Here is a 24651-nt window from a genome sequence, read left to right as displayed (position 1 = left end):
TTGCAATCAAACAATGTAAAGATTATATTAAAATTATTAGCCTTGTTGCAATGGGAACTAGGTTGTAATAAAAAAAATATGGAAAGTAAATAGCACTTCTAAGGTTCACTAAAATAATTCATAATAAAGCTTAATGATTTTACTGCTAAATCTGATACTAATTAATGCTTATCCTACCTAGACTGTTAACATTGTTATTATTCTAAGCGTGAAAGATTCGGTAATTGGACTATCTATGGAGAAAATATGAATTTAATTAAGATATCCATTAGATTAGAAAAACACATTGTTGAAAGAATATTCCCATAAAATATCTAACAGTCCAGATCTTTTTTTTAATGATATATGGGAAATCTAACGAATTTGCAGCCATGATAGAGTGGATTAGTAATGCTATGGATATCTATATATCACATTCTGGTAATATGTTATGTTTAAGTTGTATGATCTTTCATTTATATCTTTCAAAGTTGTCCCACTACATTGAAGAAGGCTTTTATCCTTCCAGTATCAGTCAAGCAAATTAAATATGATCATTTTAGTGTTGTCAGTAAGTTATCCATTTTTTCCTCACTTGAGATCTTGTATAAACATGCCAGTTGTCAATCATTACTTTATGATGACTGAAATTCAGAACTTGGCCATGAAATATGCACTGCACTCATCTTAAGTGAAAAAACTATCCAACTCAGAAGCATCTAGGTTCACTGTCTTGTAGCTTCATTGCTACATCTTTGTTGAAAGTTATATATAAAAAGTTGCCAACTAATAGCTTATAGAATGGAGTATATGTTTTATGGGTTTTATGGATTTGAAAGTTATATGCAAAAAGTTGCCTAGTAATAGCTTTGTAGAATGGATTATACATTTTATGGATTTTAAAGAAAATAATGCTTATACATTTCATCCTTTCTTCAATGATTAACTTTGGGGGATCTTTATGGAGGTCATTTTAAGGTAGTTCTGCATCGATTGTATGTGTTTTCTGAAGATCAATACTTACAATAGCAGTTACACATTAACGCCAATCACCTGCATGAGGCCTGTCTTGTGCTAGGCTTCATAGCATTCACCTAAAATTTGAGAATTCATTAGTTGATCTCATTGATGTATGCATCATGCCCGTTGCCATGATGAGATGGACATCTATGATCAACTATCAATTTGCAATAGTTAATACAAGATCTATTTGGATAACATCAATAAGTTTCAGAAATTTATTTAGATTTTTCTTGGCTGGCATCTAAATCAAATGTCAGGTTCTTGTTCATTTTTCTTAGTTGTTTGTTCATCTTGTTCTTATTGTCTCACATGTAACACAAAACCAAAGTATTTGAAAAATGAATAAAACTTTTTGCATCATGATTGAAAAAATAACAAATAGTGCTTCCAGATAAGACCAAGTGCATCCTGAGAAACCTGTTTCTGATCATGATGTTTTAGGTTGACACCTATGTTGATATTTACTTCAGGGTTAGTATTTCAGGGCAACATCTTATTTGAGGATGAAACTTGTCACTTGAATTCCCAGTTTACTTATCAGGAAAGAAGTATCATCACAAAATGCTGACTGTCACATGTGAATATTTGAATTCAGTATGAATTATGCGAAATTGCACTAGTTAATTGCATGAACTTGTATACTATATATGAGATTTGACTGAATGTTGAACTTAAAGTAAGGATGCTCAAACATATGTTAATGAAAGTTAGGAGCATATTTGACTGATGTACAATATGCGACTCAATGCTACTGGTACCGGAAATACTAAGACTCATGTATTTTTGTAGGGGAATCCACTTTATGAATTAAATTCTATGATGACTGATATTCAAATATCAATCAAATTCATAGTCACATAAATATGTAATAAGACACAGAACTATATTTTAAATATAGGATAGTGTTCTAGAAGTCTTAAAAACTTGATCTTTTTGATGGCATGGTTAATGTTTTTGTTGATTACTTGATGCTTGTTGCTAGATTAGAGTGTGCCTGTTTTGGGAGTAATCGACTTCTTTAAACTTACTTTTCCAAGAAAAGAATCATAGGACTCGCAAAACTCCTGCATCTTCCAGGTTTAATTGGTTGAAGTGTTTGAGTTAGGGACAGAGATGAGTTAGTTTAATCATCTGTGTTATCGATGGCAGTATCATTGGGTATGAGTGAGGCATGTGTGATATGAAATAAGAATATTGTGGTATGCCGAAGAAAATAATTTATGGGTTGAACTGTGACTCAGATGGAGGGATAGTTTCTTTAATCTTGACTAACCAATGATCTGTGTCTCCAATGACAGAGGACTAGAACACTGGATGATGGAATGAGATTGAAATTATAATCACATCATTTGACACTCATAACAGTGGTTGTCAATTATGGTTGATTGTGGTCATGCAGATCCAGCTAGTGGTTTTAATATCAAGATGTCTATAACAATGGAGTCGAAAGGTTTCTTGAGCTACCAAGGGCTTGTTCTTTTAGAATACTGTTGGTTGTGCATGATAAGTGACATCACATGCCATCAGCTACCTTCCTATCATATGTTAGCTAAAAGTATCTTATATATCTTTTGACATATAATGGACTTTATAGTGATAATGAAGTTCATCTTCCATAAGCCACTTTATTATTTGCATTTTATTTCTTTTGCTGTTTCAGCACAAATTTTTCATGAGTATCATCAAAACACTACTGAAATTTCAATTGGTGTGTCATCTTGTTTGTGCAGGAATATTAAGAAAAGGACTGTGTTATATATATCCTCTTTGTTTGTTTTTGCTTGATCCTTTTATAGAACATGGACAATGGAATTTAAATTTAACTTATTTGCATACTTTGGTCAATATGTCATGCTGCTTCAGATCTTTTTAGTGGAACCATTCTCACTCGGATTAAATCCTGTGTGCCCCATTTCAGTGTTGACTTGAATTGCCATTTCTGTTATTAAATTGCAAGTCTTTTACCTATAATATGATTTATGTTTTACAAATAATTAGGCATAGAATTGTGACAAAGCTTCAATCAGGAATTCGTAATATAATGTGACTCGATGTCTGTAAATTAAACTGCATCGTCGAGGTTTTCTTTCTTTCTTTAGCATATGTTTGCCATTGGCATCTATCTGTAATACGAGTCAACACTTTTTATCGGATTCTATGGATTGCTTGCATCAGTTTCAAAACCCGTCTTATTAGCTCCTTGTATTGAACATTTCTGCTTGGCTTCAATTCTTCTTGTTGCTACTACCCTTTCAATTCTCAAGTTAAGGCCACTAACATGCATGACATGAAGTCAATGAGAGAACAATAGGAGAACCATTACCCCTAATTTTGTTACGAAAAAAGAAATCTCACTTTAGTATCGCATATAAATAAATGTTAACGATCATATTTCATAATTTAATGGAATTGATGAAAGAATTGGACAATTTGACTGACGTGAACTGATCTGATTCCTACCTTTCTATCATCATATTACACATCATCATGTATAATCTATACACGCATCCACCGACGGGACTAATGTTCAAATGTCCGCTTAAGAAGAAATCGGTTATACGGGTCGGATCCTGTTAAAGGGCTGGTGGCATACTGAAACGGGTCGGGGTTCGGTCGTCCCCTTGACCCGTTAGGTCAAATAGGGGCCAAGATATTTTAGACGCCATTCCTCCTCCACTGTCCGCTTCTTCGGCCCCTTCCGCCGCCAGTACCGCTATTGCCACTACTGTGCCGCGTGCCGACCATTATTCCGCCCCCTCCCGTCTTCGTCGACTGGCGCCCGAAGTCGCCCTCAGCTCCCTCCCCCTTTACCGATGCCCTCCTCCTTGCCGTTCTCCGTCATCAACTTTGCCTCGATCGCCGGGGATGGCTTCAGGGAGACGCATCGGGTTGACCCGTCAACCCGATGGGTCAGGTCCGCTGACGGATCGGATCAAATTCCGAGCTATTGCGCTGCTGTACCTGTACTCCGCATGGCCAGAAACCATACGCACCTTACGTTGGAACAGGACAAAGACCGATCATAACGCCTGGCCTCTCCTTTGCCTCGCTTCATCTCAATATGGAAGTATACTTTTGTTTTATTCGTGAAATGCCTCTCCCGATTTCGATGTCATTTCTGATCCATATACTCTAAAAGATATTATGAGATGGTGGATTCGTAACACCTCGAACAAATCGCGAATTCAGTGTGCGAATAAAAGGAGGAGCTTGTAAGCCATAAGAAAAGGATAAAATATTCATGGCCCAGAGGCAGAGAGAGACTTGGAATAGAGAGAGTTCTGAGGCGTCCGCTGATCTCAAAGATGACTTCTCCTCCCCTTCTCTCCCTTCTTGTGCAATCCAGCAACCACATTTTGCTCCCAGATCTCCTGACGGAGGAGTTAAAAGTGGAAACAAAAACTTCCTGTGAGTTTTCCTTCTTTCTGTTCTTCTCAATTTATATTTAATATTGTTAGTGCTGTATGTTCTTAATAATGTCGAATTAGTCGCGGATGAAATATTAATCATTGCGGAATATATTCTGACGAACTTCATTGGATTCCTATTTCTTCTTTTTTTTTAACTTTAGATTTATCCTCCTAAATGTTTCTTTGAATTAAGGCGTTCATTGTTTGCATGTTAAGTTACTTCTTAGTTTTCAATCCTCCTAATTGATTTTAAGAAGTCAAATTTGAGTCGAAAAGTTTCTCACTTTTAGGTGCTTCAAGAACTGCAACATCACTGCCGTTACAGATTGTCAAAAGCTAAAGATTCACTTCTTTTCCTTTTCGTTTTCTTTCTCGAGGGAACATTCTGTGTCTAAATTAATCTCGCTTGGCGACAGTATAGTATATACACATAATTTGAACTTCTGTTTGACAATGGTTTTGATTTATATACCTCAAGAGTGGATACACCTTATTCCTTACTCTTTTAAACACATAATTCTACTAGAACTTTTTGAAGGTTTATTTCCTAATAAAATGAATACTGTATTTATCTAGTTGAGTACATTTTTCTTCTCATTTAGTAGACCTTGTACTATGCCTCCTTTGTTTAAAAATGCCATCAAGGGGAACCACAAAGGCCAATATAAGTTACATCATGTTAATTAATTGTCATATCATTAAATATTAATAGACACATCAGATCCATGAGCTTAACTTGATATATGGAATGAAGATCTTAGGTGAAGTATCCGTCCTTGTCCAATTACTACTGATTCATAAGTCCACAACTTAACATGTCCTATGTTGTTGCAATAGGTTATGAGAAGGATGTAATGATATCATATTACATATACGAGTGGACATTTGGAGAAGTTCATGAAGAGAGGCCTCTTAGGAAAGCAAATGAATCTTGCTTGCTACGTTTAAGTGAAGGACTACAGACTCGCTTCCATGTTCAATTGAAAGACTACAATCTACAATCTTAAGTAATTTATCAAAATAAAGACAAAGCTATGATAGTTAATATTCACACATTCCTGATCTATCTACATTTACTGTGTCATCTTTCATGTGTCGGGGAAATGTAAAATATTGCCCACTTTTATACAATTCTATCTATATCCATGTACCACTGATATATCATCAATTCTCTTTCATTAGCAATGATTCATTTCTGTTGGCTTTTAGACACACATGATGCATGTGCCTGTGAAATTTGAGTGGATTGTGATTCTGCTTTCTCTTTGAACTATTTTATTCAAATTACAAACGATCTTATATGGTTTGGTGGCTATCACATAATTATCTATTGTATCAATTTCAATCACCAAATATCATAAATTCTTGCTTCTAGTTGATGCTAAGTAACTTCAAATTTCCTTTGTATGGTCATCATAGAAAATATGCATGGCAAATTTACAATCCTAATGTAAATTTTCTTATTAACTTTTCTGGTCTCAGTCATTTGCTCCTTAGCCTTGGTCTATTTTCTTACAGAGGAATTGGTCAAAATAACTCAGACTGTCCTCAAATGGAGGAAGCAATGGACACCAAAAAAAACTCTTATCTTGCCAATTCCTTCTCATCACCAGATGGTTCTTCTGCTCCCGATTCTAAAGAGGATAATGGTAATCGACAACATGGAGCATTAGACAAGAATGGCAAAATTCCATTTCTTACTAATGATCTGAACACTTCAACTCTAGACCAAAGAGGATATGTTGTATCGGAGAATAAACCAGTAATTAAACTTGAGGGTGTAAAGGTCGATTTACCCAATGTTCATAGAATTTTGGCACCTTATTCTTCCAATGAATCAAATGAGCTTGGGACACCACAAAATGGCATATCAGAGAATTTAAAGAAATATGATGCAAGCCGAGTACTTGTTGATACTACAGCACCTTTTGAATCTGTTAAAGAGGCTGCAACAAAGTTTGGAGGGATTGCTGATTGGAAAGCACAGAAGACCTTGATCACAGAGGTAAATTTCATTTTGATCTAGCAATTGATTTTTTTCTTTTATCTTTGATATTAATTTTTTCTTGACTCATAGCAAAGTATTTCTTTCAGTCATGATAATATTGTTCTCTCATAATAGGATCCACTTGAAGTAGATCTGTGGCTTAACTTGAATTCTGAAGTCCTTTACTCAGTTTTACTAATTTTAATTACTTGTTATGCTTTATTGACATCATTATGTATTTTAATGCTCTGTAGGAATGTTACTTTAACTTTATAGAATATTTGCTCTGCTTCTGTGATCTAGAAATGAGCGGCTATGTAATTTTAGGACTTGTTATATCTTTTATAATGTTAAAAAGGATATCATTAGCAACAGTAAAATTACTGGATATGTATTATGTAAATATGGACGAGTCTTCTTATTCCAATGATAATCCTGTAGTGGTGATTTTGCAATAGTTTCTGAAAGAAGAATAATTGATGTGTTCTCCCTCTGGTATCATATATTAGCATAAACTCCTTTACTGGAGGTTCTAAATTGTTTCATTTGGTTATACACAGAGGCGCAAGCAAGTCCAATTTGAACTTAAGAAGGCACAAGAAGAAATTCCGAAGTACAAAGAACAGCATGAAGCTGCTGAAGCTGTTAAAGGACAAGTGTTGAAGGAGCTAGACTATACAAAGAGACTGGTAGAGGAGCTTAAACTGAGCCTGGAGAAAGCAGAAACGCAGGAAGCACAAGCAAAGCAGGACTCCGAACTTGCTGATCTAAGATTGAAAGAAATGGAGAAAGGAATTACTAATAATTCAAGTGTTGTAGCCAAGACACGACTAGAGGTCGCCAAAGAAAGGCATGCAAGTGCAGTTGCTGAGTTGATATCAGTAAAGCAAGAGCTGGAGTCAATGCAAAGAAGGTATGTTTTATTAGTTCATGAAAAGGACATTGCAATAAGGACAGCTAAAGAATCTGTTTCTGCATCAAAGAAGTTAGAGAAGACTGTTGAGGACCTAACACTCGAGCTCATCACAACCAAGGAATTGCTTGAATCTGCTCATTCCGCACATCTTGAAGCCGAAGAACAAAGAATTGGTGCAGCCTTGGCATTGGAGCAGGATAAATTGAACTGGGAAAAGGAAATGAAACAAGCTGAAAGTGAATTACAACAGCTTAATGAGCAACTCCTTGCAACGAATGATCTCAAGTCAAAACTAGATAGAGCTTCTTCATTACTGGTTAGTCTAAAAGTTGAACTAGCTTTATACATGGAGTCAAAACTAAATCTGGAGGTCAATAGCACACGAGAACTGAATCCGATAGTTCAGACAGGAGACATCAATGAGACAGAAACAAATGTTCAAGCTGCATTGGCGACAACCACAAAGGAACTCGAGGAAGTAAGGTTCAACATTGAGAACGCTAATGATGAAGTCAACTGTTTAAGAGTTGCAGTTTCTTCACTAAAGTCTGAGCTGGAAAGAGAGAAAGCATCTCTGACCACGATGAGACAGAGGGAAGACGTGGCATCTGCATCAGTCTCATCTCTTGAAGCTGAGCTCACTAGGATAAACACTGAACTAGAACTAATTTTGATCAGAGAGAAGGAAGCCAGAGAAAAATTGGTGGAGCTGCCAAAGGCACTGCAGCAAGCAGCTGAGGAAGCAGACCAAGCTAAATTAATAGCTGACTTGGCACGTGAAGATCTGAGGAAGGCAAAGGAAGAAGCAGAATATGCCAAAGCTGGAGCTAGCACACTGGAGACAAGATTAAGTGCTGCTCTTAAGGAGATCGAGGCAGCTAAAGCATCAGAGAAATTGGCCATCTCAGCAGTCAAAGCATTGGAAGAAAGTGAACAAGCAAGCATGGAGTGTGAGGACTCATCAAATGGAGTAACTCTACCAATTGAAGAATACTACAGACTGAGCAAGAAAGCCAACGAAGCCGAGGAGATTGCTAACAAAAAGGTAATTTCTGCCATCGAGCAAATGAAAGCAGCCAAAGAATCTGAGTCAAGGAGTTTAATACAACTGGAGGAAGCAAATAAGAGGATCAAGGAGAAGAAGAAAGCACAAAGAGCTGCAGTAGACAAGGCTAAAAAGGCAAGGGAGGGCAAGCTGGGTGTGGAGCAGGAGTTGCGAACATGGAGAGCTGATCATGAACAGCAGAGAAAATTGGGTGGCATCCGTCGAAGCTTCTCTGATTCTTCGAACCTTGTTGCCCTTGGAGACACTGAAAGCATTGCCAGTGAAGCAGGTAGTCAAACAAGAAGTCCGAGGGTGCATATGGCACGATCAAACACAACAAATGCCATGCCTGACTCAGAACGGAGGCCACGATCATTCTTTCCCCGGATAGTCACGTTCCTAGCGAGAAAGAAGGTTCAGTCATTGAAGTAGACAGAAGCACATACATCTTGCAATGCACTTGCAATTCTGCATTGTGTTGCATGTAGGACCTGCTAAATATGCTGCAACTAGTTTCATGACGGCGATAGAACCCATGGAATTCGGTGTCAGGTATTATGCTGATTCATATTGTCTGTTCCAAGTAATCTGTTTACTTGTTAAATTAGACATTTTGTGACTAAATTACAGTCTTGAAGTTGAGAAGTGACTAAATTACAGTGTTAAATTAGGCAAATACGGGCGGGGACGATATATTTCTTATAGGATCGGAGGTTTAAATCTAGAAGGTGAAGGAGCAAGTCGTGGGGGTATGGGCGAGTGCGATCGCCTTGTAACACCACGCGAGTGACTGACGAGGGTAAGCGCATGAGTGGGCACCTATGAAATCTGGACACGCTGGATTCAGTGGCATCTCCGTGTCACGTGTCAGACACGGATTCGTCATCGAAGCGGTCGGACACGTAACGCAGCCGAATCATTTTTCTTTTTTTTTATTTTTAATTAAGTCGGATACGGGTTAGCGGTCCGACTCTTCGACACCGCGAGCGGTGCGGAGGCGTCTGGAATCCTTCTTCCTCCGGATTCCGGGAGGATCGGCGTTAAGTACCGCAGCACCGGACCGAACGCTTCTTCCTCACCGTGCTGTCGAGCACTCGCCCCGAGCTCCCCTCTCTTCCGTCGGGCGCTGCCATCATGGTGTCGGACCCTCCGCTCCGAGCCCACCTCTGCCGCGACCGCGCTGCCGAACCCTCCGCCCCAAGCCCCTCTCTGCCGCGACCGCGCTGTCGTCGCGCGCTCTCGGGCCCGCGGCGACTTAACCGGCGTCCGGCGAACCATCTTCGTCAGAGACGTCCGGCGTCCGACGACGATAGATTAATTAAGTTTATTTTGAAAAAACTTAATTTGATTATTAACATATTATTAACCTTTTTTTTATTTTTTTTAATCTGGTTTTTTTACTCTTGATTTAAGTGTTAACATAACATTAACCTATTTTATTTTTTTTATCTGGTTTTTTTACCGCTGATTAAATTGTTACATATTATTAACCTATTTTAGCATATTATTATTATGTTTCAGATTTTACATAGTTATTTTTGGCTAATAGATTAGTTGGATCGTGAATCTTTAAATTTAGATGGATATTTATATTTATATTATTTTAATTATTTAAACTTGTGTGATGATATTTATTTGTTTATATTACTGAGTTTATAAATTTTAAATGTATAGATACTATAAAACTTATGTTATATATATATATATATATATATATATATATATGCGAATCTATCTTAATTTTCTTACAAAATGATACAATGATACATTGTGGTATACGTATCATGTCGTGTCTCATGTATATACATCTAACATATCCAAGAGTGACAAAAGAGGGTGATGGTAGCATGCTGGAGAGCGATAGGCAAGGGTCAAGACTACGGATGAGGGCATAATAATATTGACGAATAAGGGATGAAGACGATCATAGCAGGGCAAAGGTGACGGACGATCGACGAAGCGAATGCTAAGAGTATCTCATCTTTTAGAAAAAAATAAGAAATGCTCTATGGAAATAAAACAAAAGAATGGCACTTAAAAAAAAGATTTAGGGCTTTTCTAAATGGCCCTTGAGAAAATATTTGTAAATTAGATGTAAATCGTGACTTGTACAGATGAAAAGTATGGCCCTCGAGAAAATAACAGTATTTATATTTATGAGTGTAAATAACAGTATTTATATTTATATTTATCACCAAAAATGTACAAAACTTTAGAATGTAGGTAAGCCAAAAACCAAATTCCAACCATCAACTGTTCTTACTATCAATCAGACGAGAAGAGTTCCATATGTCCAGAAAACAAACAGGTCTAAAGGAAGCTGGTCATTCACTGTTCATCAGCTGATCTTTTATCCCTTCTTCAACATCCAGACTTTCGTAGATACTGAACTCAGCAAGTCGCCTTATGCTTCAAAGTAGTGCAGAGGCAACAGCTATCACAATCATACAACTCATTTTAAAAGTAGACATTAAACAATTTCAAAAGCAAGAAACTTATTGATCACAGTAATGGCAAATGCAACATGGCTCAAGGTTTTAAAGACCTTCATTCAGTATACCATCAGCCATTCGAAAGACTTACTCCTCAGATCATGCTCAACTAATAGCTTCAAAATTATCTAAGAAAATTTGTCATCAAGAACCAGTGTCAAATTTCTCAACACCACAAGATAAGAAGAAATTGTTGAATGTACATTATACATGTATTACAGCAATCTCATATCCTAATAAAACAGTTTAATACCTTTACGGAAGTCTTCACAGTGCCTCAAATATGGAACCACCGATCCTATGTCAACCTTCTTATTAGCATTACAATCATAAGATGGAGGAAAGTGGAAGCAGGGCTCCATGGTGATGGAATGGAGGCAAAGATTCTTGTTATCAGGTCTTGTAAGAATCCACGGGCTTAGACCACCAAGACCTTGTGCCACATATCCAAAGGTTGAATATGGGCTAGTCATCAATGAATCACTCAAGCTCAACAGATACATCTCTGCAAGGGCCTTCATATTGTGACTGAGCTTCTCTGTGTGTTGTTTCTCTTCATGGCTCGGTTGATAGATGCCAATCACCTCTTTCGTCGTTGTTGCATGCTCATAGTACATGTCTCTTAGCTTCTCAAAGTACCCACTGTTCAAACTGGTAACAAGAACTGCTTTTGGCTTCACACCGATGATGGTTGGAAGAGCAGGATCTTTCGGATCAACATCAGGCAATAACTTTTCACTCAGTGCGCAACCCATGATAGAGCTAAAGTGGCTATCAAGATCCACCTTTGCAAATGTTCTGATCTGCATTCCTAAACTTTCTTTTGCATTAGCAAGATAAGCTTCATAATACCTCGTTACGTAGCCCCAGACTGAGTTGGACGGATGAAAAAGATATCTTCCCAAATGATGGAAGACAGTCGTTCTCTCTGGGAATAGCAGACTCAGTTCCTTCTTGAACTCAGGAATGAGAAACAAAGCAGGCACAAAGTATTGATTTGATCTTAGCAATAGCCAAGGGAACTTTTGAAGTAGGAGCTGACTCTCTTGGCAGTAGAACATCTTATCGAAGTCATCATTAGAATGAACCAGGTGGAGATAGAGATAAGCTGGTAGTGGAAATGAAGCATTTGCAGGGTTCATGTCATTGCTAAGCACCTTCTTTTTAAGCATATCTCCATAACGATATGGATCTTTCTCGAACCTCCAGACCCATTTAAGGTTATTGATAGGGAAATCGGAAGGGAGAACCCATGTGGTGTTAGGGAATGGCTCACAGAATAGGCCCTTCATGTCTTCAGGAAGGTCGAGCAGTAAGACCTTGTTATTAAGGAGAGCATAGAGGAATGCTGAGGAAATACTTAAGATCCTGTTTCCCAGGCCATCAGACGCCATCCATACCACATAGTTGCACTCCATTGGCCCTGTGCTGCGATTGGACTTCAACTGTTCAACAGCTTTCTTGTAGAGCTCGGTGTCAGGGCCACACTTTTTGTGGCGAGCTTCATACCTTCGGAGCTTCTCCACAAGGTAAGCTGAAGAAGTGTGGTTCGAAACCTTCCAGTATAATGCAGACTGGTAGCGGCTCAGGCAGGAAGCTTCATCAAATACCGGGGAAAGCAGACCTCCAAGTAACTTATCTTTTGGATGTTCAATGGTGGAAGAACTAGCAAAACAACTACTGTTGGAGACTGAATATTGAGCGCAGAATACCAAAAAAGAAAGTATTCATATTAGTTAACCAGACAGAAAATAAGTTAAATCTTTAAGAAAAAGCATAATATGAGCCCACTCAATCTGAATGAGGCAGGCTGCAACAAAAGAGTTTTTTTCAAATTAGGAGAATCTTTAAGTTTGTCTCTTAATATCATGAGATATTACACTACATGTACCAAGTAAGAAATTCCATTATTGGTCTGGATTTGTTAGTATAAAAAAGATTCCTTTTGGGCCCTTCAATAATTCTATGGAGCATATCATCATTTTTTCTAATTATTTTCTTTTTATCTTCTAAAATGGTGGTAATCATTCGACCAATTTGCTATGGTTAAACATAAAGAAAAATCACATCTGTATACAAAACTGACTCAAATATGTACATGTTACATATTTGATGCATGTTGATGTCCATCGTAAATATCCATTTCAACAATATACAGACAGAATTTAGTAACTAATTGATATCTATGGATATGTTTTCTTTCCATACAATTGAGCACATTGAAATTCATGATGTCGATGCTGACATTTATGCGTTGATAGGGAAATGAGAAAGTAATTAGGAGGCAGATAACTAAAGATAGATGTGTTGATAGTTGCATCAATTATAGTTTGTTTTCCATTTAAGACACTCTGCTTAGTGCAGGATGCTTGGCAATTAGTTGGCCTTAAGAGTATATAAAGCAATGTACAACAAGAAGGATTTATGAAAGTAATAACACTTCAGTAGGGTCATGATCATGACACTGAAGATTGCTAATCAGGTGAAGGATGATTCGAAAAAGTCAGATCCTCTATACTCTTATTAAGGAAATGTACCACAAAAGAAAAAGTCAGTTAAGTGTATCCATGATTATCACTGCTCCCCAAATCTCCAAGGAGAATTTGGCTTCTTTGGGTGAAAGCTCAAGGGATGAAGAACTACGGACTTAATGTCATACTCCATTATGTAACATGCTTAAGGTTTGAGGACACCATCATCTCATTTAACAACCTAGAAGGATTATGGACATAAGATTCCCTGCGATGATGCCTTAGCAATCATAATCATTATGTAAAGTTTCTCTATCCATCATATTGAAAATTTAGCTGACATCTTTCACTACAATGCACTTAAGTGTGTACAACTAAGTTTGTCTTGATGTTAGCCAAGTAGCTCGCAATTGGTTGACTTCTTTGAGACACCATCAGAGAAGGAAATATTTGATAACTAAGGCGAACAAAAGAAAGTTAAATCCATTTAGATGGTTAGCTAAGAACCCTGAATTACTAATTTTGTAATATCTTCTAATGGCACAATGGTTCTCCGATTGAAATGAAATTCACGAGCAAATTAAGCTCAATGCAAAATGCTTTCATCCACTACAAGGGATGCATCATGGATGTCTGAGAAGACCTACTTGCAATTCAGTAATGTTGTATACCGACCCTCTAGCAGAGAGAGTCCATGGAACTAGAGCTGTCAATGACCTATCTCGACCCACTCCTGGTCCTGTGAGGACAAGAATGTGGATCACAAATATGACTCACATGACCAAAAGGATGGAAACCTTAGCCATTTTGTGCTTGACCAAATGGCTAACATGTTAAGGATGAAAACCTTGGCCATTGAACCCCCATTGTAAGACTAGTGGGCAAAATTAAGAGAATTTTTTACACTGGGGAGGCACAAAGTAATCAAGTAAAAGGACCACAAGATTCTAAAATATTGACTTCATCAGTTAATTACATTGTCCCTGAGAGAAAGACAAACAGAACATTTATGTATATGCTTGATCGATGCATTTTATCCAAATGAATGCTGTTTATCCTTGGTGCAGCTCTAGGCCATTCTATGCTATGTTTGTTGCACACATGATTGGAATACAAAGCACATATGAACAACTCCAACGACCAAAAAGGCCTCATTCATCACCAAAAATGATCTAGATTTCACAATCTGACAACAAATTATCTCCTCTACTCATAGTCTTACACTGTTAAGAGCACCACCACCTCCATTATCGATTATGTGAGTTATGCTGAGAAGAAAACTCTCAGCAAATTCTTCTTGTCATGAAGTAATCGATTGTTCTAACACTAGTTTGCCCATTAGTCTAAGTTGACCAGTTCTTGTCCTATCAAATTGTATTATAACATTTAGTATTTTATTTTTTTTAGTATTTTTGTCCTGACAAGATCGCCTCCTCCTCCCTCCCTGACTTCATGCCTTAGAAATCGTGCTTAAAGAGTATAGTTTAACCGATGATGCGTTTTAACGGGAGAACCGAGCACATGCACGCGCCGTAGAATAGAATTCTGTCGTCCCTTTCATCATCGATCTCAAGCATAGATTAAGCCCAAATCCTGCTTTCTCTTCCCCAATTTGGCTACGAATCGCAGCGTGTTATCTACCCGCTTCTAACTTACCCCGCCGTCGGCCCGCCCACCCCGGACCAGCTGTGGGGCCCGGTCCAGGGGAGCTCGTCTACTAGTGGGTGTGGCAGTCGGTCTACGGCGGAAGCAAACAATTTGGGTCCAACTATTGCTTGTCGACCTTCGGAGTGCCTCTCGTTCCCAAATCACCAACCCCACCTTCCATTCTTGTCTTCTCCTCGGAGACGAAGGCCTCCGGCCAGCATCCTACTGACTATTCGTCCAAATCATGAACTTACTGCAAGTCTTTCAGACTCGGAGAATCAATTTAGTCTTCCATTCACAGCTCAACGAATCCTAATCTTATCCATCTTTCCTGGTTTCGTTTCTCCACCAAGAAAGAATGAAACGGACATGGGATGGATATTCCACAGAGAAAAGCCCAGAAAGCAGCAGGAAAAATGAAACAAGAAATATAAGGATGATATAATATATCATCGGTAAAAGGAATGTGGAGGGGAAAGAAAGTAACCTCCTTGTGATGCTGCTGGGCGATGCAAGAGAAGCAGATCGAGTGAGTGACGGCGATGGGCCACTGAGGGTAGAGTGAGGAGCAGGACGAGCGTGCACAAGGCAAGCACGACAAGTGGCCTCACGACGCCCAACCCAGCGACCAAATGGGCTCCGCCACTCCCCTCGTCCTTCGTCTCCCGTCGCCCGGCGAGCGGCGGCGTCTGCTGCTGCTGCTGCATTCCCATCTGCTTCATCTCCATCACCGCGTCTCCCGCTTCAGCATCGGAGAAATAAAACCTCAGCATCCCACGTTGAATATATTAATCTCACGCCCATGGAAGGCAATCTCGGGGGTCTGCCGCCCTCCGCGACACTGCATTCAATGTCCCTTTCCTTCAATAATTCTTTCTCCTGGGAGTAGAAGAACAGTTCTCGGGGGTGATGGTGAAGTCGGTGCCAATGTCTCTTGTTTAAGAATACGATTGGCATCGCCTCGAAACTCTTACCGTCCCGACTTCTACGTCTTCCATTTGCCTCGTTCATCCTCCCAAGTCAGAAATCGATGGCCGGAAGAAGACAAGCGACGCTTTGCTGCCATAAAAGGTGGGCGGATCTCAAACTCGGGTGTCGGCGGGTAGGCGTATATGTATCGAAACCCGGTTCGGTTCGGTCCGGTCCAATACAAGCTTAAAATGTGAGTTGCGGGGCAATTAAACCGACCCAATCTGTGATCCGATGCGTATGTGATCGAAGTTGAAGTTTGATTGGCGAGCCAAATAAGGATCTGATCCAACGATGTGCTGCACTGAGTAAACAATTCGTTTATGGATAAGGGTCGATGCATGTTACATAACTAGCCATGTGGCATGTTGCGCATGGGTCCAATCAATATTAATAGATGGAAAAAAGAATTAGTCAATTCACTATCAATTTTGAGTTTGAGGAGATGATTTTTATGGCATAAAGTCATAAGTTCGATATTGTTATTAGTGATAAGAGGAAAATAATAAAACCAATAAGGATCAAAAGGATATTGTTCATGAAACATAATGTTCATCTAGAGATCTTAACCTTTTTCTTTTTGTCTGTGTCAAAATATAGTTAACAGGAGATGTCTTTGTCTAGATAACGATGTTGGTTGCTTCGCATAAATGAATGTATCTAAGGAAGACATTTTGATTTTGATAGTAGCATATCAATGTAATTCAAATATATATGCATTGCACACGAGAGAGATACAATGGTTTGGTTAAGAAGTGATTTTGATTTTTTTTTTTTCTGTTTAGGATGGATGTATCACAGGCAATAAATGATTTGGCTAAATCAACCTCATCGAGCACTATATCATGCACAAAGAGAAACCCTTTAGTCTAGTCGATCGTATTTCAAATAATTTTTTGTCCTAAGCAAAAATATCATGCATTGAAAGGTTTTTTCGTTTAGGTCATCGCATTTAACATGCTCAATATTTTTTACCTTAGATAGATGCATCGCACATAAGGGGATGCTTTAACCTGGTTAGCGCTTGCATGGGTCGAGTCGCATGCATCGAGATTGTAACTTAGCCTAAGGCTCGGGTTTGATCCAAGGCGTGAGCTTAGGTAAGGGGTTTTAGCGTCAAGCCACAATTGAGCAATGTCGAGTCAAATGCAACTCTGGAGCTCGAGCTTGGGTGGCACTTAGGTTCGAGTTGAGCTTAGTTGATATAGCCTAGGATCGAGTGGGCTTGGGCACTTCGATCAAACGCAATTTACCATCCTGATCTAGTTAGTTAATTAATTTCATTTGACTCGAGTTAATCGGCCATGTTTTTTCATGCTCGACCTAAACTAGTTGGGTTCGAGATTCAATATTTATTTGTTTTTCTCACATGTTAAGATCATACATTACATCCGCGGTAGAAACCTACATTTTCCTCTATGGATTTGATAGGAAATCAACTACATTTCTTAAGATATTTGCATCGATTGAGATTTCTTTATTGAACCTTAGAGTATCTATGATGATATGATTTCTGCTACGTTTGATCCTATGCCATTTAAGGATGTGATGGCAAAGAAGGGTGTGACTGACTTGAGGATGCGATCGACTCGAATCCCACCCAAAAACTCTCTTTTTTTTCTTTTTATTCTTTCATATCTAAAACTAGAATTACCCTAAACTGAACTAAGCGGATCCCAAAAAAAAGTAATGTATCTGAAAAGAACGACTCATTACCATCCTTAATAAGTGGCACTAGCAAATGAATTTGGCCACATGAAAGGAGAGAGAGTTTAGTTGTCCTTAGTATCAATCATTATTTGAGTTCCAGTTTTGTTAAAAACTTGATGTTGGAAGATAAATGAATTCGATAACAGATCTTGCAAAAATATTTGGGATGCACTCAACACTGCCACTCCAATTGTAATCATCAATAATTTTCTCTCTTGACATAAATTAATAATATATTTTAACTTCTTTGTTTGTGTAGTATGGTTAAGGAAATGATTAAAATTGATTTTGTTAATCACATGGATAAGTTAGTTAAAATTTTTATCAATTAATTAAATTATTGATTAATTTATTTCCTAACGAGTTATGTGATTTTTAGAAAGTAAATAGTTTATATTCTATTTTTGTGTATGAATCATAAGAAATAAATATTATATTTTTATATTTTTATATAAAAGTAAAATAAAAATATATTTAAAATATAAATTAAATTATTATTTATCCTTCGTCTTCTCCTATATAAAATAGGTTTTTCCTCTCTCATTTTTTACTAAACTTGATAGTGAAAGGATCAAGGAGAGAATTGCTCGAAGCGAGGGCGGTAGGATTATCTATTTTTTTTCTAATCAGTTTTGATTTATATTTTGAAATATTTGATATTAGGATTATTATAATTTTATGATGCATAATAATATCTTAATTTTAATTTTTTATGATTAATAAATAATAATAATTAATTGATGATGTTAAAATGATTATTTGATTTATAATGATCTCTTAAGATTAAATGAATCTAAGATTGATTTAATTATTAAAATTCTTATTTTTGGATTAAAATAGTTCTAATTTATTTAATTAAATATATCTATGTTTTAAGAATTATATATGAATTTATATAATTTAATTAGTTTTTAATTTAAGATCATAAATTTAAATTCTTTAATTTATCAATTTAAGTTACTTTTTGATAATTTAAAATATTAAAATATAATTTGATATGAAGAATCTTACTCGAGTTTGACTTGAGTCAGGTTGATATACTACACAGGGTTGATCCAACCCTTATAGTCATATACGACTTAGTTTATGTAGCTAGGTACAATTCAGCCCATGTGACTAAGTACAATCCAACCATGTGATTAGGCATGGTCTAACTCATTTAGCCAAGTATACCTCAATCAATATGATCAGACACAACCCCAACTTATGTGTTTAGGCACAACCCAATCTGTAAGCCAAGCATAGCCCATTTTAGTAATCAAGCTCAGCCCAACTTATGAGTGAAGCTCAATTCGATCTGTAAAGTTAGGCCCACCCAATTACATAATTGACGTTAGACACATCATTGCTCATCTATCCATCTTGTTGTACCTCAACCCAACTTATTACTTGGGATAAACATGTACGACACACATGACTCATCTAAGACTCACCTCCTTTTATATGTTTGAGCTTATTAATTGATTGAATCAAACACGTTTGATCAGTTCAAGCTTGTTAAGGGTGATTCCAAACTAACTTGACTAGTTTAAACCTATTTGACCCAATTAAATTCGATCAAATCTAAATTAGAGTTGTCCTATAACGATTTGAGGTTAGTTCATTAAGTTTTAATTTAATTAAGTTTGGTTTAAATGAATTATGGCACTTGGGTTTTGGTTGAGGACTTTTGAGAGATTGATATCTCATGTATTTATGATTTGATGAACTTCAAAGTTTTATCCGCATGTGTCATTTAAAAATAATTATCGATTTTTTACATTTTTAAGTTTATGATATTAATATGTTTGTTATCATATAATATATATAATTATGCTAGTGGTCCACGTTAGAAGTGTAAACTTTGAAAGGAGTTACGAGTCTATCATAGTGTGGAGCCACCAATGGACATAGTCTAGTAGATCATATATTAAGCATGGTCCCTCGTAATATTTTATCATATTATTTCTTGAATAGATAAATATAAATAAATGATCATAGTTGTTTATGTATTCCTACCAAGGGCATGTAGGGTGATTTCATTCAGAGATTAGCGAACCGTCAGACATGATGGTTAGATGATTCTTTCATCAATTGTTGGGTAGGTAAGAGATGTCACTCCATCCATTATTGGAGATACGATATGAGTTCTCTTCATCCGTAGTTGGGAAAGTGCACCATCGGGTGTGATATATACCTTTATTATCTGACTATTATATATATGTTGCATGCGATTGATGCATGATTTTATTTATCATGCATTAATTTTATAATCAATTGATATATTATCATTTCATATTAAATTATTGATATATATATATATTTCATAAATATTAAAAATTATGTTTATGATTTTTGAAAGATTATGGTTGTTAATATGTTTTTATTTTATATTTATTTTTAAAATAATCTACTACTTGTAATAGATTTAAGGTTTGGATGGGAGAAAACTTTTCATCAGCCATTCCAAGAAGATGTGATTTTTTTTCTTATTAATATAAGATTTGCTATTATAAAGATAGGGATTTGAATTTAAACATGCAAAAAAAAAGTCTTCTGAATAATAAAATAATAATTTATTATTTTTTATAAATATGATATCGGAGCAATGATTCGAAGGATATGTTAAAATATATGATCATAGGATTAAAATATTAGATGGCCGAATTAATTTTTGAGATTTGGATTTTAGGAATTACACAATAATGCAACTAAAGCACGATTTTAAGATATTACAATCATTTTATTGAGCTAAATATGTTTTATTTTTTGATAAAAAATAATTAATTAAAGATATTATTCAAAAATAATCTCATTAAATGATTTGAACTAAGATTATTGATTAAAAGGCGGAGGGCGTCCTTTTGTGAGGACAGAAAGAGGTAAAAAGTACTGTTTTGTTCTTTTCTCATTAGATCTACAAACAGCATGGACGGACCACTCTCATAAAGAGATGGGTCCAAATCATTGCCCCGTTTAATTCGATTTGAACACCACCACTAGACTTAATAGTTTGAGATGTAATGTATAACATCTCTCTTCTCCACCTATTCCTCAGGATATTGGCATCTTTCGATCCAGTCCTCAATCTTTGCCTCCACATGACACCAAAATCGAGACAAACATTTGGAAATACACATATTTTGATGTGGATTCTTCGGCTACATGAACTTCATGGATACAAAGATCGCAAATAAATCCTCACAGTAAGCGAAAGGGCAGCCACAAGAAATAGTAATTTGTACTAAACCTCACGGAAACACTACTTCGGCTAACATTTCTTATTTTCCTTGTGTTTTCAGCAATGAACAAAAATACGTAACAAATATAATCTACAGTATCAATTACTTTGGTCTCTCGCTGCCACCCCCGTCCTTCAATCGAACAGCTTAAGACCCCAGCGGAAATCTAAATCTTCGCAGTGCTTCACGTGCGGCACCACCGTCCCTTTGTCGATGTTCCTCCCTGCCTTGCAGTCGTACGCCGACGCGAAATGGAAGCAGGGCTCCATCGACAGCGCCCGGCGGCAGGGTGGGTTCTGGTTGTCCGGCCTCAGCACCATCCACGGCCTCAGTCCGCCTAGACCTTGCGCCACGTAGCCGAACGTGGAGAACGCAGTGGTCACCAGCACGTCGCTGAAGCTCAGCAGATACATCTCCGCGAGAGCCTTCGTGTTGTGATTCTGGTTCTCCGTGCGCTGCAGCTCCTCGTGGCTTGGCTGGTACACGCCGATCGCATCTCCGGTGGTCGACGAATGCTCGTAGTACATGTTCCTGAGCTTCTCGAAGTACCCCGTCTGCAGACTGGTCACGAGCACAGCTTTCGGCTTCACTCCGCTTGTCGTCAGGTTCGCAGGAACTTCCACCTCGATGTCCGGCAGTATCTTCTCTTTCAGCGTGCAATTGACGACTTGATCCAGCATGAGCTCCAACTTAACCGGCGCGTTCGGGAAGTTCCTGACTTGGATGCCGACCCTTTCCTTCGCATTGGCTAGATAAGCTTCGTAGTACCTTGTGACGTAGCCCCAGACCGAGTTAGCAGGATGGACAAGGTATCTGCCCAAATGGTGGAAGACGGTCTCTTTCTCCGGGAAGAGCTTCTGTAGTTCGTCGTTGTACTGCGACATGAGGAACAAAGAGGGCGCGAAGTACTGGTTTGATCGCAGGAACAGCCATGGGAAGCTTTGAAACAGCGGCTGAGCATCTTCACAGTAGAACATCTTATCGGAGTCATCGGCATCGTGCATCAGGTGGAGATAGAGATAAGCCGGCAGCGAAGCAAGCGTGGTGTTCATGCCATTGCTGAGCACCTTGTTCTTCAGCAGGTTTCCGTAACTCTGAGGAGATCCGCGATAGAAGTCGTGGGTCTCCAACTTCTTGATGGGGAAATCCCAAGGTAAAGCCCACGAAGTCCCAGGAAATGGCTCGCAGAACATGTCATGGAGGTCATCAGGAACACTGAGCAACAACACCCTGTTGTTGAGGATCGCGTAGAGGAATGTGGAGATCAGGCTCATCAATCTGTTGCCTAATCCACCGGATTGCAGCCACACCACGTAGTTGCACTCCAAAGGCCCTGTGCTGCGATTGGATCTGAGCTGCTCGATGCTCTTGTTATAGAGATCGGTGTGCGGGCCACATCTTTTGTGGAGGGCTTCGTAGCTTCGCAGCTTCTGCAAGAGGAACGGCGATGGCGTGTGGTTCGATGATTTCCAGAACAGTGCGGACTGGTAGCGGCTCAGGCAAGAGGGTTCATCGAATGCAGGGCTCAGTAGACCTCCAAGGAGCTTGTCCTTGGCTGGCTCAATCGGAGATGCCGATGAGCAGTTCTGGGGACCTGAGATTTGAGAACACGGACGACAATGTTTTAGCATACACACAACCTGAATGAGATGTAGTAATGGGATGTTGCAGAGAGACATGAAGTGGTTATGAAAGAAATGTAGACTACAACACCATTCTTACCAAAAACATATTAGATATGTGCAGAAGACATTGATGCCCAACTCTCATTCCAACACAGGCTAATCTACAACAAGAAATCTGATAGCAAATGAAGTAATAGATTGTCATTTCTGTCTGGCAGGATTGTTGGCTCTTGAAACCTTATGTTCTCCTTTAGAATCTCTTGAAATCCATTTGATTTGTTATGTTCTTCGTCTTCTTCTTTCTTTTTTCATTCTGCATCATTTGTTCCCTTTTAAATTTGATTTACTTCCTCTTTCAGAATCTTACTAGATAAAACCAATTTAGAGACATCATACATATTAATTGTGAAATCTGATAATTATTTCCTAACTAAGACAGACTGCATTCTAATTAAATCAGCATCATAATTAACATACATTGAGTCAAACATCAGTCCAAGTTGATAGATTGTGGACTAGATTCGGATATATATCATTCGACTCTCTTGTACTCTTTAGGTCCATCTTTTTAATCTCTCTTCATATATGAATATTTTCTAACAAATCTGAATTACCACAAGAATAAGAAAAAAAAATGATATCGACTAGATTGCACCATTCATCGAAGCTTCTTCTATTGTTATGCTGGTCATATGCAGGTAGTAGTTTAGGGAAAAGCCGATAACCCATTGCTACCAACTCTATTCTCATTTGCTCTATACCTTCTGGCCCAGCCCTCCATAGAGACCACAGGAGATTCATGAATAACACATTCATTTAGGAGATGGTGTTGATGAAATGTGAGAAAATGGGCATTAATTTGTTCTCCGAGTAAGAAATAGTCAAGGGGAATCATATGAACAGAAAAGATCAGAGACAAGAATAATAAGCAAGTGAATGAAAAAATAAAAATAAAATTGCTACCTTTAATAATTATTATATATTTGTAACAATTGATACCAATTATTATCCCTTCCCTATAAGTGTTCTTATATTGGAAGTTACTTTGCGGTGCCGATGTTATGGGCCACTTTCGAGCAACCTCCTATGAACATTACATCTGGGTGTTCAAATCATTAAACATTATAATAGGTAAATTGTGGGCTTCCTAATTGGTCAGCTGTGCTAAAGTTTTCTACGGGATATTTGATTTAAGTTCAAACATGAGCCATCAATGTAGTTCTGCCACAAGACTTTCAGATTTGCTACAAATCTATACACAAATATTCTTAGATTAAGGTCAGGCACAATAACCCTGTATTCAACCAGAAGGTTGGAATTTATTTCTGATTAGATGTAGCTTCGATTTTTATCTATCTAGCTTTTGAGCAAAGATGCAGCAGAGACATTATAAATCATATGTTTCATTTTGAAGTAGAGACCGTATGAGGAAGCTAGTGAACAAGAGGTCTGAGATCTTAGAGGACAGGAGGAATGCTGAAAGAGATCCTCTTATTTAGTGAAACTTATAGATGATGATGATGATGAAGAAGCAGATGAAATTTATAACAGAGGTTTCCCCCAATCAATCAATGGTCAAAATCTAAAAGATCCTACTTTTGGTGCAATTGGATGCCAACAAAGAACAGAGGTCAACTAAGTAGCAGAAAGTGATCTAAGCCTCCGGGTTTCGATCGAAAGCAAGAAGGATATGAATGAAGTGGAAGAGAAGTCACCTTCTTCTGGGGCGGAGTAACTACGAGTGAGTAGATCAAGCGGCAGATTCCGAGTAGCTCCAGAGAGGAAGATGAGCAGCAGGACGATCGTTAGGGCAGCCACCACCAGAAGTGGCCGTCCCGCCGCAGCGCCGAGGAGTTTATCCCTCATAGCTCAGCACTCCTCCTCGTCCTCCTCCGGTGGCTCGGCGCTACCCTGCAGCTGCTGCTTTGCCGCTTCCTTCAGATCCGCTTCATCTCCGACACCGCTCGCTTCGTCAACAGCGGGAAAGAAATTTATGGGCAGAGGAGGGGGGGGAGGCTGCTACCGAACCTCCCAAGAACAGGTCATTTGGGAATCAAAATAAGGTGGCTTTGATCAGATAGGAGTTCAAAGCGATTACGTCCCGATGCGAACCATCTTCATTACTGCATGTTGACAGTACAATGATTGTGATGTTG

The 24651-nt window shown here is 38.1% G+C and overlaps 3 protein-coding genes across 4 annotated transcripts; 1 reads left to right on the top strand and 2 right to left on the bottom strand.

The window, feature by feature from the left end:
* Positions 1–3567: 3567 nt before the first annotated feature.
* On the top strand, positions 3568–9014 carry LOC135648985 (protein WEAK CHLOROPLAST MOVEMENT UNDER BLUE LIGHT 1-like). 2 transcript variants are annotated; one of them, XM_065167050.1, is made up of 3 exons: positions 3568–4410; positions 5895–6417; positions 6960–9014. In XM_065167050.1, exons 1-3 carry the CDS (start codon positions 4244–4246, stop codon positions 8790–8792), a joined length of 2523 nt encoding a protein of 840 aa, XP_065023122.1. In that variant the 5' UTR covers positions 3568–4243; the 3' UTR covers positions 8793–9014. The 2 variants fall into 2 exon arrangements, with proteins under 2 accessions (XP_065023122.1, XP_065023123.1); XM_065167051.1 differs by having other exon boundaries at positions 3585–4410; positions 5931–6417.
* Positions 9015–11014: 2000 nt separating this feature from the next.
* LOC103999163 (galactoside 2-alpha-L-fucosyltransferase) lies at positions 11015–15984 on the bottom strand. The gene is made up of 2 exons (XM_065167760.1): positions 15458–15984; positions 11015–12542 (listed from the first exon to the last, which is right to left on the bottom strand). Exons 1-2 carry the CDS (start codon positions 15741–15743, stop codon positions 11086–11088), a joined length of 1743 nt encoding a protein of 580 aa, XP_065023832.1. The 5' UTR covers positions 15744–15984; the 3' UTR covers positions 11015–11085.
* Positions 15985–20835: 4851 nt separating this feature from the next.
* LOC103999162 (galactoside 2-alpha-L-fucosyltransferase) lies at positions 20836–24651 on the bottom strand. Its single transcript, XM_009420827.3, has 2 exons — positions 24211–24651; positions 20836–22464 (listed from the first exon to the last, which is right to left on the bottom strand). The coding sequence occupies exons 1-2, from the start codon at positions 24359–24361 to the stop codon at positions 21005–21007; spliced, it is 1611 nt and encodes a 536-aa protein (XP_009419102.2). The 5' UTR covers positions 24362–24651; the 3' UTR covers positions 20836–21004.

This window comes from Musa acuminata, chromosome BXJ3-9, assembly GCF_036884655.1.
Source record: "Musa acuminata AAA Group cultivar baxijiao chromosome BXJ3-9, Cavendish_Baxijiao_AAA, whole genome shotgun sequence".
NCBI classification, from domain to species: domain Eukaryota; kingdom Viridiplantae; phylum Streptophyta; class Magnoliopsida; order Zingiberales; family Musaceae; genus Musa; species Musa acuminata.
Note: the sequence above shows the minus strand (reverse complement) of the source record. Positions and strands in the feature narration are given on the sequence as shown.